Source organism: Electrophorus electricus, chromosome 15 (assembly GCF_041902795.1).
Source record: "Electrophorus electricus isolate QZ-2024a chromosome 15, ASM4190279v1, whole genome shotgun sequence".
In the NCBI taxonomy this organism is placed as follows: Eukaryota; Metazoa; Chordata; class Actinopteri; order Gymnotiformes; family Gymnotidae; genus Electrophorus; species Electrophorus electricus.
Window position 1 is genome coordinate 612,501 of NC_137511.1, and position 20,211 is coordinate 632,711.

Here is a 20,211-nt window from a genome sequence, read left to right on the forward strand (position 1 = left end):
TCACAGCACGCTGTAAAGACAAGTCTCTGAACAGGGGGATTCTAGCTGGGGTCTCTCAGAGAAGACAGAAATGTACAGCTGCTCTTTCAGCTCCTCCTGCTGGAGGCTCATATGCTGTGAACAGGAAGGGACATGTGCAACTTCTGACCCCCTCAGCCTCGCCTCTTCCTGGGACACTTCACCACACACCCTGCCCTGCTCTCTTGACAACTAACAACTGAGTAATTCATGCCTGATTATCGAAAAGCTCTTGCGAGGTTCCCCCTCTCTCCCTGGCTATGCAGTGCTGCTTCCTATTTTGGTACCAAGGTTACAGAGGATGTGTCTGAAAATAGTAGCGATTTCACAATTGTCTCCCTTGTCAGCTGAGCTTCAATTTAGATGTTTGTAGAGCTTTCCCTGGAGCTGCAAGATGTTGTAGAAGATTAGGGGTCACCAGTTTGAAATGTGCTTTCCTGCCAAGATTGATTCCAACCCAAAACTGATCAATTCAAAGAATCCAGATTTTAAACATGCTGTGTTTAACTGATTAGTTGAAGCAGGCCAAATGAAGCTGGAACTAAATTTTGAAGGTGATCAACCTGGAGGCTGTTTTTCTAGGTTAATTTAATCTCAGACCATTTTAAGTGTTAAAAATGTCCAAATTTACAAGTCTCAAAAGAGCTCAAAAGAGAAATTCATAGACTGAGTTCAGTACTCAAGTTGTATTATTCAGAGAAATTATGCAAACTTTAGAAGATGGTTTATAATTCATGACTGAAAGAAAAAATGACCAAATGGCATTTAAAAATATTTATATTAAAAATAATTTTTTATAGGATGTAACTTTATGAGAGATATGTATGATCTGGAGGGACTTTCTTATCCTAATGTGGTGCTGACTAAATATTACAGCAGATATCAGTCAAAATTTGCTAATACATTCAGAGCTTTTAATCTTTACATTGTGTCTGTGTGTTTTTTCCTGCCGTATATCCTGTTTTATATAAATCATAACATTTCCAAGATGCCACTTGTCAGTTTGTCTTAATAACTACTTTTAATTAATTCCCCTAAAGCAGCTGGTTCTGTACTGACACTTTTTTCAAGTGCTAACAACAGTTCAGCAACCGGCTGAGCACAGCATAAGAAATTGCATAAGAAACTCGTCACAAACTTTGGTTGACATCTTGCTTGATGCTGGTTCAGTTTGACGAACGTGTACATGTTATGAGCCAATCCGTTACTGGGAGCAGGTCCCTGCTATCGCATTACGTGGAAATGCCTTGCCGTGGTCCCACACATGATCAAGGCTCCTGCTCGGAATTAGCCTCCAGCAGCGCTCTTTGCCTGGGTGTGAACTATATACTCACCAGGCTGCGGGTGCAGTTCAGGAAGACGTCATACACAGCAGAGAGGTCACCAGCTCCTCCTCAAGAACCCACCCCAGCCCCCAAACCCGGTGCAGAGATCACGGCAGGCTGCAGCGCACAGACACATGGCGTGCTCTGGTTCAGCCCGGGAGGATGACCTCTGTTTGCCTCAGTCTGTCAGGAATCTGTGTAAACCCCAGTCCAGTGCCTACGACTCCTCGTCTGTTGGTCAGCGGGGGAGACGTCACCAGCGATCACGGGACCTTTACAGAGTCATTTCACAGTTATGATGACTGAAACCGCTTTACTTTGCGCACAGATAGAAAACTGACCATTTGTTTACACTGTCAATCATGGAACGCTACGTGAGACTGCAAGATAGTTGTTACTTGTATGCATGCTGGAATATAAGATCAGTGATCTGCAGTTGTAGCAGTAAAAATTTGGGATACTTACTAAATACCAAGATTATTATTTGATGTCCGATCTGGTGTTGTCAAAGTAATTTTAATTCTTTAATTATTCAGATGATTAATTCTGATTCTGATTCTTTGGATACTGCTGATTGACTGCAGCCAGTTTGCTCAGGCATGTTGAAATCACCCTGGTTTCTTCATGCCCTAATGAAGTGATATCCACCTGGTGCTGCACTTCTGAAATTTATCAGGACTGCCAAAAGGATTTGGTTTGGAGCCACTGATGCACTGATGCACTGTCATTTTGTGGCTCTACAGAGAAGACATCCGGACAGCCAACGTCATTGCTGCCGAGGCTGTCACCTGCCTCGTCATCGACAGAGAGTGAGTTCCTTATGTGATTTCTGTGTGTGTGTGTGTCTGCATCTGTGTGTCTGTGTCTTTGGTTCTGGGCTCTCCATGCCGAAGCCCACCTCACCCCCCCCCCCCCCCCCCAAAATAAATAAATAAATAAATAAATAATGTGACGAGGCTTCCATCCCGCTAGTGTTTCTCTAGTTCTGCTAAGTTGCCATCCCAAACTTTTAATGACATCACAGCAGCACAATGAAGAGACTCTGAGCCATCCTGAGCTTAGACTGGAACATGAAATAGAGCACGCCACCTCACTTAGACCGCCGCTGTCTGCATGCGAGCAGCAGGCCTGTGTGAAATGTCTTGCGCTGTGTGCTTCGCGGAGCGCCATAGACGCGACAGATCCCAGTGTGTCTAATTCTGCTTGCCTCCTATTGTTGTTCTGAAGTGCCTCCAGCCTGACATCAGGCCTCTGGAAAGGACCAAATAAAGTCCAACTGTCTATACATGTCTATACATGTCCACAGTGCCCTGATGTAAAACACAAGTGGACATCTATACAGACAGCTCGGTTCTTCAGTCTTGCATCTGGGGATGTTTAGGGAATCAGACGTGAGCCAGCATGCAGTTTCCAGAATAGACCTCACTATAGGCAAGCGTGTTCAGATGAGGATCATTGGACATTACTGCTGCCTGTCACATGGTTCTGGTCTACAGCTGGTGTTTGATTGGGATGTCCTACTACAAATGCAGTCAGGTGGGTGGGACTTGCTGTGAAGCGGCTCTTTAGAAATTAGAACTAAGCCTTAAGTGAAATGTGTCATCCACAAAGTGCTGATCAGTGAGGAAACGCCTGAAGTGCTGCTAACCTTTGACCTTGAAAGCGTTTTTGGTATGTGTTTGTAATTTAGGTGCAGCTGTAATCTATGTGTGATGAATTCAACCTTCTGAGCACCGTGAAAGTGAATAACGACACACACACGGTCCTAACCCCACCCCGAGTCTCAGGCAACCGGGGCTAAAATGAATAATGACACACACACAGTCCTAACAACACCCCTGAGTCTCACACTATCAGGGCTAACTTTATTAGTGGGAAGGCAGCCGAGTTTAATATTGGGCATGTATTGCTAGGCAAACCAGTTGTGATGTTTTTGGCAACAGATTTTGGCAAATTTTGGCCAACATATAAGCTACATATTTCTCTCTGTGGTATGTTGTTCGTAGGAATCATTTAGTATGTACTGTGTGTAGGAATTGATAGTGTTTAGTGAACTGGTGATAGTCTGAAAGCTTCAGCCACTCATCCCCACACACCCACTCATCCCCACACACTCACTCATCCCCACACACTCACTCATCTCCAACATACCCACTCATCCCCACACACCCACTCATCCAAGCACACACTCATATCCACACACCCACTCATATCCACACACACACACACACACACTCATCCACACGCACCCAATCATCCCCACACACACACACTCATCCCCACACACCCACTCATCCCCACACACCCACTCATCCCCACACACACTCATGCACACACACTGACTCAAGGCTCCTGTGGGTCATTAGTGCCCTTGAGAGATGACCCATTTTACTCAGTTACTCAGTGAAAGTAAAGTACTCAGTGTCTGAGAAGTTGGTGAGGTACATTTAAAAATGCCTCGATTTAACTTCTGTGTGCTACATGCCCCAGTGTTCGTTGATCACGTATGCATTTATATTGCATGTTAAGGAACTTTAAGACAGGTCTTGATAGTGACTGACACTTCACCCTACTAAAATAAGAAAGCAGTGAAATAAATAAATGACTGAAATGGCTGAACTGGAATCAGGCTTCCTTCCCTAGAATGTAAAATTTCATTATTCACACAGACGCAAAAAAGGCCTCAGATCAACCAAAACCAGTAACGTCACCAATATTTTACATAACACTGGAGGACAGATGCTAGGGAGGGTATTCCAGGTGTCTGCTGATTCTGAGATGACGAGTGTCTGGAGTGTTAAAGGACATGAAATGAAGAGCGATTTGCTATTTGTGTAGTTTCATATTCAGTGTCGTTTATAGTTGGGTCTGATAATCTGTAATCTCCTTGTTACCTTGTCCAGAAAAAATCTGTTCACAAGGTTGAGTGTGTATAGATTTGAATCCACACACAGAACAGGGCATATAGGAGGGAAGTCAAAGAAAGCCATCATTAAGAACAAATCTTTGTTATTTAATGAAGGGGTCATACCTTAAATAACACTGGCTACATTAATTACATGACCTTTTCTAAATGTAGTCTGGAGGGACTCCAGATGTTTCAAAATTTAGAACATGCAGGTTTTGTTTTTTTTTAATTCGCTTCCTGTGTGATAAACAACTTACCTGAGGACCTGATGCATTTCAGATAATAATAATTATTATAAAAATGTTTTGGTGATTGGGTAAAAATATTTAATGCATAAATAGCGGCCACGTCAGAGCTATCAGAATATAAATTCAGCAAATAAACACTGGGTTACATGTCAAAGTGTCAACAATCTTGTATAATTGTGTGAACACCTGTGACGATGCGTTGGCGTGCGGCAGGATGCAGGTGTGAGACGGAAACAGGCATTTAACAGAAAACAACACACAAACAGGCTTCCACAGAGTCCGCGATCGACTGGGAAGACAGGAAATGGGAGGAATATACATATATAAATATATATATTTATGGAGAAATCAGGGAAGGGAATGACCACAGGTGGGATGAGGGAGAGATGAACTGGACACAGATGGATGGAGAAGGCTGGGAGTGGCATGGATGGGGTGGACTAGACTGAAAAATCTTAACAAACTTAATGAAATTAGGGGCCAAGTTAATCTTTTTTAGAACAGCAAATAAAAACTCCATCTATCAAGTGCCTTTTCAGCATCTAATGACACAATAACTGAAGGAATTTCAGTTCTATTAAGATAATAAACATATTTAAAATATGGCTTAAATGGTCTGATCTGTATCTCAGTTTAACAAATACAGTCCAGTCTGGCTTAATTAAATGAGGAAGCAAAGATTCCAATCTACGAGCCAGTGTTTGTGCAATCATCTTAAAATCTACACTGAGTAAATGTAACAGCCCGTATCAAGCAAAATCTAGCAATTTTTTTCTCATTTAATTAAATAAGCCAACTGAACTTATTTTCCATTTGTCAGGAGTTATGTTGTATTTTGACAAATTACGTAATAGGAAGCACAAGTAAGGACCTAGTTCAGAACGCTATGTGAAACTCTGAAGGATTTCCATCCTAGCCTGGAGATTTACTAAAATCAGTTTAATAACCTCCCACCCCTGTTAAAGGGGCTTTGAAAATATTACAGTCTGCCTCTTAAATAGTTGGTAGGGAAAGTCCAGCCAAACAAGGTTTGGGTCTGAAAAACATTTCGTAAATGTATTATGCAAAGACAGGAGACACACACAGAAGACACACACAGGAGATACACACAGGAGACACACACAGGCAATACATACAGGAGACACACACAGGAGATACACACAGGAGATACACACAGGAGACACACACAGGAGATACATACATGACCACAGGAGACACACACAGGAGACACACACACAGGAGATACATACAGGAGACACACACAGGAGACACACACACAGGAGATACATACAGGAGACACACAGGAGATACACACAGGAGACACACACAGGAGACACACACAGGAGATACATACAGGAGACACACAGGAGACACACACAAGAGATACACACAGTAGACACACACAGGAGATACATATAGGAGACACACACAGGAGATACACACAGGAGACACACACAGGAGACACACACAGGAGATACACACAGGAGATACACACAGTAGACACACACAGGAGATACATACAGGAGACACACAGGAGACACACACAGGAGATACACACAGGAGACACACACAGGAGACACACACAGGAGATACACACAGTAGACACACAGGAGATACATACAGGAGACACACAGGAGACACACACAGGAGATACACACAGGAGATACACACAGGAGACACACACAGGAGACACACACAGGAGATACATACATGACCACAGGAGACACACAGGAGACACACACACAGGAGATACACACAGGAGACACACACAGGAGACACACACAGGAGACACACACAGGAGATACACACAGGAGACACACACAGGAGACACACACAGGAGATACACACAGGAGACACACACAGGAGACACACACAGGAGACACACAGGAGACACACACAGGAGATACACACAGGAGATACACACAGGAGACACACACAGGAGCTGCTTTGCGGGCACACAGCCCTCCAGTGTTCAGTATTTCCAAATGATCTTCCTTGACTGAGCTTCAGGCTGCGATGCTCTTTAATTGGGTTCAATGTGTTCTTTTAAAGTGGGGCAGGCATGCCAACTCCTCCTAGCACACACTACACGGCTCATATCAGGCAAATCTTGCCTAAAACATTCTGAAAGGGCACTGGCTGGTAAATGTATGTGTTCTTCTTGTCTAAACATTTTTTGTCAGTGCTGGCGTGTCCTTTATTATGATTACAGTTCAGAATTTGATCTGAGGTTTTTTTTGTTTGCGTTTATTTTAAAAGTAAATCTTGTGCTGGAGTAACTCTTTGTCTGCTCTGAATTTTGCAGCTCTTTTAAGCACTTGATTGGGGGTTTGGAAGACGTCTCAAACAAAGGCTACGAGGATGTAGGAGCCAAAGCCAGGTAAGCACCTTTCTCATGAACCATGTTTCTATACACACATGCATTCATCTCACAACCCCCCCCCCCCCCCCCCCCCCCCCCGATCCTGACGAGACATGAGTTAATTAGTCTGCATCTCTCATTTGATTTGTGTGTCTGGTCATGTCTCTGACCTGCTCGTGGTTAGAATTATCTGTGGTCAGTCTTTCGGGAAAAGGTAACACAATCTAACTGCGATCTGAACCTCTTTCTGAAGACCCTCAGCAGAGTGTGGAGTTGGAGATAAGTGTCAGCTGGAGCCGACCAATAAATACGTCAATGTTAAATTGCTCCAGTTTGTCTCTGAGTCCAGAGTTTTTATGGTATTATGATAGTGCACTGCAGTCGCGTGCTCTATAGGTGCTAACACCAGGGGTTCTGCTGTGTGGAGAGATTTTGTGTTTGCCTGAGCTGTCCTCCGTGAAGACGGTCATAAAGTGCTAGAGGATGGCGCTGCATTTCTTTAGGCCATGAATCCTTTTTGGGCCATGAATTCTGCAAATAATCAGGCAAAGTTCCCTGAAGTTATAGAATAATCCAGTCTGTTATTTTTCTTACAAACCTGAGCCACATATTCCCATAAACACATAGACTCTCCCAGATGTGCAAAGACCAGATGTTCACCAACCCTAAGAGCTGTCTGAGAAGGTCTTGAGTCCAGGAGACCTCTGCCCATCTGAGCTCCCCCAGAGCTGTCTGAGAAGGTCATGAGTCCAGGAGACCTCTGCCCATCTGAGCTCCCCCAGAGCTGTCTGAGAAGGTCATGAGTCCAGGAGACCTCTGCCCATCTGAGCTCCCCCAGAGCTGTCTGAGAAGGTCATGAGTCCAGGAGACCTCTGACCTCTGAGCTCCCCCAGAGCCGAGGCCCCATATACGTCCTTCTGCGTGGTTCCTTTGTGCTAAAGATTGCTGCGCATAAAATGTCAGAAATACATCATGCACACTTTGCTTTGTTTCACTTTTTTAAAATGCAGCACACTTTTCATAAATGTTTATGGTCCTTCAGTAATAGCCATAAGGTTCAGGGGAAAAAGTTAGAATTTAAAATTTGTAACTATGATGTTGGTACAAGACCTCCACCTTGTGGTTACAGATATTTATACATAGTGACAGTCCAGTAAATATAGATTTTCCTTGTGTAGCCAAAGGCCCCATCCTCTGGTTACTTATGATGTAATGGTATTTTATGCTATTTCTATACATAGTGGCCTAGTGCAGTGGTATAAGTGAGACAGCCTGTGATCTTTACTAATGTTATAGCATGTGCACTTTCTTTGTTTCATTTGTTTCATTTCATATCATTTGGTTGTTAAGATAATGCTGTGAATTATTAAACATACACATATATATATTTTTTCTGTATATATTATTTAAGAATTATTTTAAGGATGCACATTTACTGTAGACTGTTACATTTAAATTTACGCTTTGGATGAAAGCGACTTACGATTACGAGTACAATTTGAGTAATTGAAGGTTAAGGGTCTTGCTCAGGGACCCAATGGTGGCAACTTGGCAGCAGACTGGCAACCTTCTGGTTACAAGTGGAGTACCCTAACAACTAATCTAACAACAGCTACCACTGCGCTACAGGCAGGGCTCATGCAGACGCATGGGGGAGTACCTCTTAGACAGTGCTCTTACCGTTTCTCCTGTCCTCTTAGCAAGTATTCCTGTTTAGTCTGTTCCTGTTCTACCTCAGAACTACCTGATTTGCAAGCTATTAGGACAGTCCATAGCCATGTGGGTATGATTTAGTCATTTAGCCTGTTCGGCTCTAACTCTAACTGTCATTCCAAGTGTGAGTTCCGTTGCTATGGCGGCTGATCAGCCATCTGAGGCGGGCCCACGATCATCTGAGGCCAGCTCCTGTTGTGTGTTATACTTGGCTGCTTCTGGAAAAGAGGGCTCGCACCAGGCATGAGATCAGAGGGATGAGAGCTGTGTTAATGAAATGCTGCACACATGCAGCTAGCTAAACAGAGCACAACCTTCCCTCAGCTTCATTAGCTACTAGGATACTGGCCTTCTGGCATAATGCACATGTTTATTCATTTATTTTGTTGTTGGTGGTGGTGTTTTAGGTGTGTCTTAGAATAGCAGTGCGTTTGAAGCCTGGAGTATGGATTTAGTTTGAGTCATTTCACACAGACATGACCACCTAACCAACTTGGCATTTCTGAGAAGTCTATAACTCCACAGTCGATACGTAAGAGAACAGATCTTGCCAGTGACCTCCTGTTACCTCTGACTGGCTCTGTGCCTGCTGTAGCCACCCGGCCTGGGCACACAGCAAAGACCCATATCAGGTCACCCTGTGCATTGCCAGGAATGGAGACACTCGGTCCAAGGCCCACATAAACAGGGGAGACACCTTGTACTGTACCCTGCCCTCTGTGTGCCAGACATTGTGGTCGAGGGGCTTACCTCCACCCTGACCCTGCAGGGGTACACAGAGGTAGAGGAACATGCCTGCTAGGGTTTCCTTGAAGATGGGGTCTGTTAAATACACAGAACCTTTTTGCTTCGTCAAGTGTCCTTTGTGGTCGAAAAAGTTCCCAGTTCTTGGGTTACGGTTTAGAAAAGTGTTAACTTGAGAGGTTGTTTAAGTTGTTGGGAATGTTTGTGCTTGAGTTCTCCTGAAGGATTAAGTAGTGAAGGCTGCCGTCATGAGAGATATGATGTTAAAATGATGAGGGAGAGGTGGGAGAGGTCATTCTTTCCTGGAATCCTCGAGCATAAACACCTTCTATATGCAGCCTCTGAGGACACCTCCAAAAGTGAGCCACCCTCAGAAACCATGTGATCCGAATGCTGTTCCATGGTTGGCTGGCCACGGTGCACTCCCTGGGGACATAAACACCATGCTCATGTTTAGTGTTCCCTCAGTGTTTTATCATCACTGCATACATGTGGGTTACTGGCTGTTGGTTACCTGTACATGTGATGTTGGAGAGGAAGACATAAATACTGCGTGTATGATGAAATATTCAGGATTATTATGACACCATAATTCAAAGGATTGCTGACCATAATGCCACTGTATGAGATCTTTAAACCCTGCAGAACCTATTCACAGTAGAAACACAATCCTCACAGACTGCTATATAAACTGTTTATTTTTGTACCTAGCTTTAGCTGCTCCAGTGAGATCCATTAGACCACTGAGAGTCTCGTCACGAGGTCAGATGTGTTCTCAAACAATGACAGCAAATCCCACGTTTTTTACTTGGTCAGGGGACCATAGTGTTCTTATGTGTGTTCTCTCAAAGTTGGGCTGTTAATCTTTAAGCAGGTACATATAGCCAACTGACTGTAATTGACAGGCTGAATTGAATAGCCTTGTACGTAAAATTCACTTTAATAGGTTCAAGTTTTCAGTTTTGCCAGTAAAACAGGAATGGCGGAAAATGAATCAAACTGGAGGGGCAACCGGCTTCTGTTTTCCAAAGTAAAAGGAAAAAAATAGGACTTCAGTCACCAAGTTGTCATGGGCAAACTTGAAGAGTGAATCAAAGTGCGTGTGATGGTTACATCAGCAGGTCACAGTACACTAGTCTAGTTCTAGTGTTGAGCCCAGATCCAGCAGGTCAGGACTACGGCAAGGCTTTTATGTTCCAGATATTTATTTCCCAGATTTAAGAATGAATTTAAAAATTCCAATATATAGCAGAAAAGTATTCTTGATGCAAAAATTCACATATAGTTTAAATTATGCTTATTCCACAATTTAATGCAATTTTTGAAAGACGTCTTTGAGCAGTAGCAAAATTCCCACCTTAATTCAGCTTTCACACTGTGTCATTTGCCCCATGGTAAAGACAAGGTCATTTTCCAGACATTGGACATGGACATTTTGTATGCTAATGATCCTTGCTGTCCTCAGTCTACTGGTGTCTGCTTGAATATTGTTCAGTGATGGAGAGAGCTGTGATATTTACAGAAGCAAAGTGAAAGGAATTGAAGCAGGACGTGATCATATCAAACAACAAATCCATACATGCACCACAACGAGTTTTCTCCTTTCACAGTTTCTCACCAAGATGACCCGTTGCATATATGTGGATCTGATAGAAAATGCATTTTCTCTCCTTTAATTTGGCCTGGCAAACAAAAGTCTGGAAAAAGAACAAATATCTCTTCACTCACATTCAGTCTGTAGGTGATTTTCAAGCGTTTCAGTTGTTTTATATAGATGCTCTCCAAAACCGCACTACGTTTACTGGTGACGTTTGGTATTATTACCAGTATCAAAAAATATGTATGCATAAAAATATTAAAAATACATTTGAACAATATGAAATGAGTTAAAATCACACAGACCTCCACAATGTCTGTTAAATGGAACACACAGAGCATGCCACTAAAAAAAAAGAACTAATATTGAACTAATATTTTAAAGAACTAATATTGCTGCTAATTATGATCAGCATATACTGTTAATTTAGTGCTTGGTGTCAGATTTACATTTGGCACAAAGTGTTAAGGCCTTCCAGGCATTTCAGGTAAACCTAATGTGACAAGGCCAGCGCCAGCCTGGGCTCTCCTCCCAGGGCCAGAGGACACAGGGTCAAGGGGTCACAAGGTCACCCTGCCTGTGGCTGGCTCACGTGTTCTGACATTTCTTTTCTTTCCTCTGCTCATTGAGGGGTCAAAGCCAGTGGTGAGCCAGGCTTTACGAATCACTGATACACAAGGAAGCTGGCTGAGCCATGCTAGGACTCAGGTTAGGACTCAGACTCAGACTAGGACTAGGACTACACCTAGGACTAGGACTCATGCCTTATTTTTACAGCTTTGCCCTCAGAGGTGGACAGACAGAGAGGCGTGAAGGACACCGAGCCTTGTCCCAGGGCCCATGGCCTGGCTCATCAGCGGCTCCTCTGGGCTCTCGGAGTTTTAGAGGCCGCACAAAGAACTTCCCTCTGAAGAAATCATGTATCGTGACTTATGCGTGCCATGGAAAAGATCTAGCTAAAGTCTGTTTCCAGCTAAATCTGAGGACATAGGCTATTTCATCACTGTTCTCAGCATCTTCAGCAGAGAGATCAGTGCATCTTCAGCAGAGAGATCAGACTATAAACACTGTAAACTGCAGTGGTGGTGTAGGGTTGGCTAAGATGGAGCTTCACAGTCCAGTCCTCATTCACCAGGTCTTCACTCTTCATTAGCTGAGCGAGGTGTGCTGGGAGCTCTGGGGAAATACATGGCCTTGGCTGGTCTAACTGTCTTCCAGATGGCACACATTGGCCTGTAGACCCTGGCCTGCATGTGCTAGGCTTGTTTACTGGTGTGTTAAAGTGTCGTTTGGGTTGTGAAACTCCCAGGGGAGGTACTGTCATGCTGTCCTCCAACGCAGTGGAAAAATCACAGCACAACACCAGCCATCAGCAGTTTGTTCAAAGCGCTTGCGTATCAGCTGTCATCAGCTCACAGACCGTGCCATGTGATGCTGGGTCCTCTCCACTCTTACAGACTTCAGAGAATCCACATTTGAGCCATCACCTTTCAAGGGGGTTGTGGCTGTGGTTACCATGGTGACAGTAAAGATAACAAACCTAGTTAAGGAACAGCTATGGAATGGTAACTAATATGAGAAATTGCCTGTGCTAATTACTAACTAAGACAATATAAAAGATTTAGGAATGGATCTAACCAAATACTAATTTGTTTATTTTAGATAATCTGAAAAGTTGGATATGTTTGACTTTTAATATATATTTAATATATATTAAGTATTTAGTCTGAACAGATGAAGCATAGCAGAGAGTATTATGGCTGTCCTCCTTTATGAATTTGATAGAACTGATTTTCAAATTCTGAGCCTCAGAGAAGAGAATATTTTCTCGGCGTGTGCCATTAGAAGACTATTGAAGTTTAATTTACTGAGCAAGGACTGTGGGTCCGATAAACTGTGAATAGTCATAGCCTGGAGTAGAAACATGAAATGTACAAGAAAGACAGTAGTTTGGAGTTTCACAGTCTGTCCTGCTATCCAAGGGGCAAGTATAACCAAATCTTAAATTCTGCCCCGTGTATGCCCCAGAATCGCCTTCCACTGTCTACAGTGCCTCACCGCAGTCGTTTGTGTGCTAGTACTCATCTGACATAGGTTGTTTGTTTGTTTGTTTTATTGTCAGCCTGTGTCAGTGTTTTTTCATATCCAGACTGTGTCAGTGCAGAAAGCGGAGCAGCGTGTCCTTTTGTGTGTGAACTGATGTTTGTCCCACTCAAGCATCAGGCCTGTTTTGCTAATGCTGTCGCCTGGTCGTGTCCAGTTTCAGCCGCCTCCCACTGGGTGTTTTCTCTCAAACTAAAATGTCACGGGAGTGTTTTTTGTCACTGTCCTTCCCGGTGCACTATACCTCAGGCAAACTCTGGACTGCTACGTACCCTTTCACTGCTGTACCTTATTAACAGCCTCAGCATTTATTGTTGAGAGTCCATCCAGGAAGGGCAGTTCATCTACAGAGCCACAATTACAAATGTGTGTTCAGGATCACTCAGAGATGTCTGAGATCTCTGTAGCTCTATCCTGCTCCCATGACCATACCAGGCTGATAGTCGTATGTATTTACCTATGAAGTACATGCTTAAATGCCCGAGACCCCTGACTAGTTTCATGTGCTGTAGACTGACAGTAGTTGTTTTCAGCATGGCAATAACTCGTAGAACCATAACCCATGTTCAGGGGCTAAAAATACCATCCAGAGCGCAGGGGGGCGTGCTCCATGCCACCATGTCACATGACTGAGGTTTAATCACCAAGCTGTTGGTGGTCTCGCTGAACACATGCAGCAGCAGCACTTACACTCCCAGCACCTCAGAGCGAAGCTTCATCCCTACGCAGTTCCAAACCCTCGAGCGTTCCTTGGGGGAGGAACTTTCCACATTTGCCTTTGCTCTGTCCGCATTTGCTTGGGGGCTGTCTGACCAAGATAGACGTCCCTCTAGGGTGTCTAACATCTGAGTTTAGTAGACCTAGTGCAGATCTGCCGAGCGTGAGTTCTCTGAGGGTGAGCTTGATGCAGGGACACTCCAAAGAGTCAGACCACTCCACTCCACAGCTCGACACTCGAAATGTAAACAGGAAATGGCGCTTTAATTCCACCTTTGAGCGGGGCCTGTCACTAACACTCTGTCGAACGTGCTCGTGAGCGTGCTCATCGCAGTGATCCTCTGCTTTCTGAGAGGGTTCCCTGGACTGTGCTGGGTTATCTCCTCCAGTCCTGCCAAGCGGAGGGTAGAATGCGCGAGCTGCTCCCTGCCCCTGCCCCGGCCCGGGAGCGGAGAGAGAGGGAACGCGTCAGTGGCCTGCCTGTTTCCGTCCCCACTCCGCTAACATTCCCCGTGTTGTACTCTCTGCACACCTCTAAGAAGTTCCCCTTTTTTCACTTCAAAAAATGCAGATACGAGGCAGAGAACGCCTTCTTCTCCAGCCTGAAGCTGGTGGACTTCAACATCATCGACACCTTAGGCGTGGGAGGATTTGGACGCGTTGAGCTGGTAGGATGGCTAAAGTGTGCGTTTTTAACTTCGTATTTAAACCACCGAATGCACTCAGTGCTTTTTATAATAATGTAACATTTCAGTTTCTCAACCATTAGCAACAGAGTTGTTGACAGTGATTGTTATTGTTATTGATCAGTGATTTTCAGTGCCAATGCTATATGAGTCCTTTAATAAATAAAAACCTCTTCTCTTATACACAGTGTTCTATTACTGCTGACATGCTTTCTTTTATCAGTGAGAAACACCTCTGTGAGCCTGTGTGCTATAGATACTGGAGGAGATGTAGGGGTCATGTCATGATCAGTTCTAAGAATGGGACAGCTCTATTCAGGGCAACTTTCCACTGGCAGTATAGAGCTATATATCAGTACAGACATCCATTACCTGACTGGAATTACTCTCAATCTGTTTTTACTTTTAGCTATGTATCCTTAACATTAAATCTAAATGAACCTATGATATTGATCTATATTCTATTATATGAATAATACCCATTATGAGGTAAAAACATTTTGCAGTGGCTAAAATAAACAATTGTTTGAGGGAAGTTGGTGTCGTGAGGAAAAAACTGGTGGTTTGGCCTAAAGAGGAATCCCCGAGTGCCTGGTCTATTTTGGGACACCGTAAAAACAAGTGGCCTTTAGGTGGAATGCACCTAAAGTTCTCCAGTAGCACACACAAGCTCTCCCTCCGATACGCAATATGAAAAATCTCTGACCTCTCACAATCTATATTCAGGTTAACAGAGCTGCAAATAGACTGTGTGTCATACTCTAGAATTAGCACGCGCGACTGTAGGCAACCCGGGCGAGGGTTTGTGTTTAAGCACGTGTTCCACACGCTCTCTCTGGTTCCCGACACAGGTGCAGCTGAAAAGCGAAGAGACCAAAACGTTTGCCATGAAGATCCTGAAAAAACGGCACATCGTGGACACGCGGCAGCAGGAGCACATACGCTCAGAAAAGCAGATCATGCAGGAGGCTCATTCAGACTTTATAGTGAGGTAGTTATGACCCTCCACATGCCACATACAAGCATCCACATGACTGGTTCACACTAAAATATACCATCAAACACTTGAAAGCCAGTCGGCTTGTTTTGGATGCTAAGTGGACACAGTAGCTTTCATTAACAGTGCTGTTGTTCCTGTAATGTAATGTACACGTCAACAAGGGCAAAACTGATAACTAAACAGACCAATGCCTACAGCAAGTCAAAATTCTCACTTACAAAATTTTCTGCATTTGTGCACTGATACAGGTTGTACAGGACATTCAAAGACAGCAAATACCTGTATATGTTGATGGAAGCTTGCTTGGGAGGAGAACTGTGGACCATTCTTAGAGACAGGTAAGGAGTCCACTGCACTGCTGCAGCTGAGATCCCGTCTAACATGGCCACAGACTCTGATGTAACGGTCTACCTGCAGAGGATCTTTTGAAGACTCCACAACACGGTTTTACACGGCCTGTGTGGTGGAAGCTTTCTCTTACCTGCATTCCAAAGGAATTATCTACCGTGATCTTAAGCCAGAAAACCTCATCCTGGATCACAGAGGATATGCCAAGCTGGTGAGACCTGAGACCTCTCACACAACTCCATGAACTTGTTCACCTCTAAATATAGCGGCCGACATGTGTGCTGGCATGAAGTAGTCTGGTCTCATAAGCTGATTTTGATTCAGGTGGACTTTGGCTTTGCCAAAAAGATTGGATTCGGGAAGAAGACGTGGACCTTCTGTGGAACGCCGGAGTATGTAGCCCCAGAGATAATTCTTAACAAAGGCCATGATATCTCAGCAGACTATTGGTCACTGGGTATCCTGATGTATGAACTCCTAACTGGCAGGTAATGATTGCTTCTTGAAGAATTTTACATCTATTGAGTAGAATTTTTGAGATTAAAGAATTTGTTTTATTATTTTTAAATCAGGTGTTTTGAATGAGTCTGCTTAAATTGCTCTACTGCCTTTGCAGCCCGCCATTCTCAGGCCCAGACCCAATGAAGACATACAATATAATCTTAAGAGGTATTGATATGATAGAATTTCCAAAGAAGATCACCAAAAATGCCGCCAACCTAATAAAGAAACTATGCAGGTAAATTTTTCTGAAAATCTTAAACCATGTAACTGCCATCTGTGGGGTTCTCAAATCAGTGATTTCTGAAGGCTAAATGTGACCTTACATGCTATATAGGGACAATCCATCTGAGAGACTGGGAAACTTGAAGAATGGGGTAAAAGACATTCAAAAGCACAAGTAAGTGGTACTACAATATTTTTAAGGTGCGTTAAAGCATGTTTCAGTCTTCATCTGTGCTTACATTATCCTGATCTCTCTGCACTCCAGATGGTTTGAAGGCTTTAACTGGGAAGGGCTACGCAAAGGCACCCTCACCCCTCCAATTATCCCTGATGTAAGTTTTGTAATCTTTGTAATCATTTGCAGCAGTGATGATGATGATGATGATGATGATGATGATGATGATGATGATGATGATGATGATTTCATGCTTATACAGAAAACAACACTCTTTTTGCCCCTCTTCACCCAGGTGTCATCACCCACCGACACCAGTAACTTTGATAGTTTCCCTGAGGAGAACGAGGACCCGCCACCTGACGACAACTCAGGATGGGACACCGATTTCTAACCTCGGGTCATGTGACCCTCCGCGCTCTGCCTCTCCGGGCCTGGGCTGTGGCCTTCAGGATATCCTTCAGTTTGAAGTGACTGCTGATTAAATGAGGCAGACTATATGTATTTTAAAAAAAGTAAACAGCCCAGCTCTGGGTCACCATGATGCCTTCCCCAACGCTGCTCCCCCTCCTGGACCTGCAATTGGATGCTCCTGCTCCCCGCAGTGCACCAATCCCAATCCCAGCCTCTCATGTAACCATCCAAGCACCTCTGACTCCTGTGTGCTGAGCTCCAGGTCTCCCACACAGGACCAGAGGCAACCTGTGCTGGCTAGTTTCATAACACAGCATTATTTCTCATTCTCTTGAATTATTGTGCGCTTGCCCTTCTATTTCCGTCACCTCTAAATGATCACACAAGCAGTGAAATTAGTCAGTGCTTGAACTGCCCATAAATAAGTAAGAAGTGGGAAAAGTCCAGTTTCCTACTCCATTTCTGGTATTGATAATGGTCCATGCTCATAATAATTTAATATTTTACTTTGTTAGCCATTGTTAGCCATTGTAATAATATATGATAATATGTATATCTGGTTATTACTTTTGGAATTTAAGCTCTCTCATGTTGTACCAGACAATACACAGAGAGGCAATGTATACAATGTATCTGTGAGGGCAAAGTTCCTTCAGATGGTGAAATACCTTTTCACTTTTTTGTTGTTGTACAATTTGATGTTTATTTTCTGTAATAGACACTTCATAACACTTCAGATCTCACTTCAGCATGTTCTTTTTAAAATGGCTTTAAAGAAACAGCAACACAGTGCAAACAAATTAACTCATTTGTGTCATACTGAATGTAGGCCAGCGTCCATGCCTTCAGATTTCACACCACCAGGGGGCAGGCTGTGACAAACACCAGTGACCTGTGTGCCAGTGTTAGGATGCCAGTTGAACTACACAGAGACACATAAACAAGCAGCAAACAACTATGGTGTGTGCATGCTGCTATATAATCCACCACGTCCGTGCTGGTCATGTGTTCTTTAAATCATGATCTTTAACCTAAAACAGAGTCACCCCTCCCCAAAGACTAGAAGACTGCCTTCTGAGTCGCAGTGATGGCTTGAACAGAAACAACTGTGCTGGAAAACAAATTATGGATTTTTATTTATTGTAGGACCAGAGGTAAATATTTGTGTATATATTCAGTGCTAATATTTTGTGATACTTGTAAAAGAAAAAGAAAAAAAATGCTTTGTGAGAGTAACCCAGATCTGTTATTTAATTTGTTTGAACTATGTTTAATCTGTATGGCCTTTGTAGAATTTGTCCTCCTCTTCTCCGTGGTGGAGACTCTGTGCCCCTCTCAATCTCTGGAGTTATTGGAAGTGCCTTAAATCAACGGCATTCAACACAGACATACCCCACATTTGTTTGATGCTGCATGAACAGGTTATATGCCTCAAAAATGTAATCCTTACTCATTTGTGGCTTTTTTAAGGTTCTGTGATTTATATGACCTTTTCTTATAATAAAAGCACCATTCAAAATGACGTGTATTGACAGTCGTGTCCAGTTTTCTGGTGTTCTTGCTGTGATCCTGATTCTGTATGCTTCATGATTGCTTCTAAAAGTTCCTTCCCTAATGACCCCACCAGGTTTTGGGTTTTGTCTCTGAGGAAGAGCCCACACATATCAGTTGGCCATAATGATTTGTAAACAGTTCTCTTCCCTGCCCCTTTCACCACAGATAAACGTGGAAAATGGCCGCTCCTCACCAACCAGTATCTGACTCACATCAAAAAGCCGTCATCTCAGAAGGTGCAGATGACTTCACTTCTCCATCATTCACAGCTATGGTTGTCAGTTGTTCAGAATTTGTGTAAGGCCTCTATTCCATAAACAATTCCTGTGCCGTCCTTATGATTTGATCTTTTTTCTTTCAAACAATTGAACCAATTCCACATATACGAGCTAATCTTAATTTGGTGCATCGGACACTGAGGTTTTGTGCGTAAATTATGACGTGCAAGTCAGCTCGTATTAAGCAGAACTTCTGGGGCCAATTACAGCAACTAGGGTCCAACGTCTTCATCAGCCTTCAGCAGCAAAGAATCGTTGCTTCTGGAAGTTCATCAGGGAGACAGCATGAGCCCACCCGCTCCACAAATCAGGACAGAGCTCTTGAAACAATAAACAGTTGAAAAAGGCTCATGGAGAGAGTTATACCTGCTAGCCCCAGCATTCTGATAACGCTTACGTTTTATTTTGTTTGCCCTATTCTTGAGCATTTAGTTAAACTAATAAGATGTGGCTGGAAGCACGAGCAGTAACCGTGCTTTTGTAGAGACCACGTTAAAACAGGATTACCTACCAGCGCGATAAATGAATTTGCTGAGCACAATGTCCGCTAAAAGCCGAGCAAATGGACTGTTTGCGCCACGCCGCGCCTGATGAAGTCTGATTAAGACGCGGGTTCTCTCCTGTTTGATCTGCGCTCATCAAAGGACAGGCTTCATTTTACACCACTGTAGGCTTTGGGTGTACAATTAAAACAATGGCGAGCGACTAAAGAATTCTGCCAGTTCCCGTTTAATGAAGTGTAATGAGCATTTGTCCTGTTGTCGCCTATTATAACTAACCTCTGTTACCAACATCAAAGACCTTTATTTGGTAGCTTATCCCAAAGCACTGGCACACACACACTTTAAACTGTTACACCCTTAACAGATTTTACGCTATAAAAAAAATAAAAATAAAATAAAAAAATAACCCACAATCCACTGAGACAACTAAAAGCAAAAGAGTCGAAACATAAAAAGTGTAACAATAGTTTTATGCAAAAATAAAATAAAGCATTTCGGTTTGAGAAATGACGTTTCTCCTGCACGTTACTTTCTTTAGTGTTTGATACGATCTTCCCCTGAACGTGCAAGAGGCCTCGCCAGTACAATACAATGCTCGGTCAGACGCTATCACAGGGAAATGTGAAAATCTTGCTTCAACTGGTCTATAACCTAATAATTAAAATCCAACAATTAATATGCAAATAGTGCGGCTTCTCACAAAATATATGTTTGGGCACGTCAATTAGGCTTGAAATAGTGCAGTAGGTCTAGAAGATGGCGTTGATGTGTCTCTCCCTGCTCCTCTCTTCA

At 43.4% G+C, this 20,211-nt stretch overlaps 1 protein-coding gene across 4 annotated transcripts in view; it reads left to right on the forward strand.

The window, feature by feature from the left end:
- The window catches only part of prkg1b (protein kinase cGMP-dependent 1b), an 82,537-nt gene extending 63,931 nt beyond the window's left edge, over positions 1-18,606 (forward strand). For 2 of the 4 annotated variants that reach the window (XM_027009434.3, XM_027009432.3), the window contains exons 8-18: positions 2,087-2,152; positions 6,805-6,879; positions 14,307-14,403; positions 15,273-15,412; positions 15,670-15,759; positions 15,839-15,980; positions 16,094-16,257; positions 16,386-16,508; positions 16,608-16,670; positions 16,761-16,827; positions 16,966-18,606. In XM_027009434.3, coding sequence (XP_026865235.2) covers positions 2,087-2,152; positions 6,805-6,879; positions 14,307-14,403; positions 15,273-15,412; positions 15,670-15,759; positions 15,839-15,980; positions 16,094-16,257; positions 16,386-16,508; positions 16,608-16,670; positions 16,761-16,827; positions 16,966-17,064 — 1,126 coding nt within the window. In that variant the 3' untranslated portion in view covers positions 17,065-18,606. Of the gene's footprint in view, positions 1-2,086; positions 2,153-6,804; positions 6,880-13,669; positions 13,914-14,306; positions 14,404-15,272; positions 15,413-15,669; positions 15,760-15,838; positions 15,981-16,093; positions 16,258-16,385; positions 16,509-16,607; positions 16,671-16,760; positions 16,828-16,965 lie in introns of those variants that run through there. The other 2 variants (XR_003410579.3, XM_027009433.3) reach the window with 2 other exon arrangements.
- Positions 18,607-20,211: the final 1,605 nt, after the last annotated feature.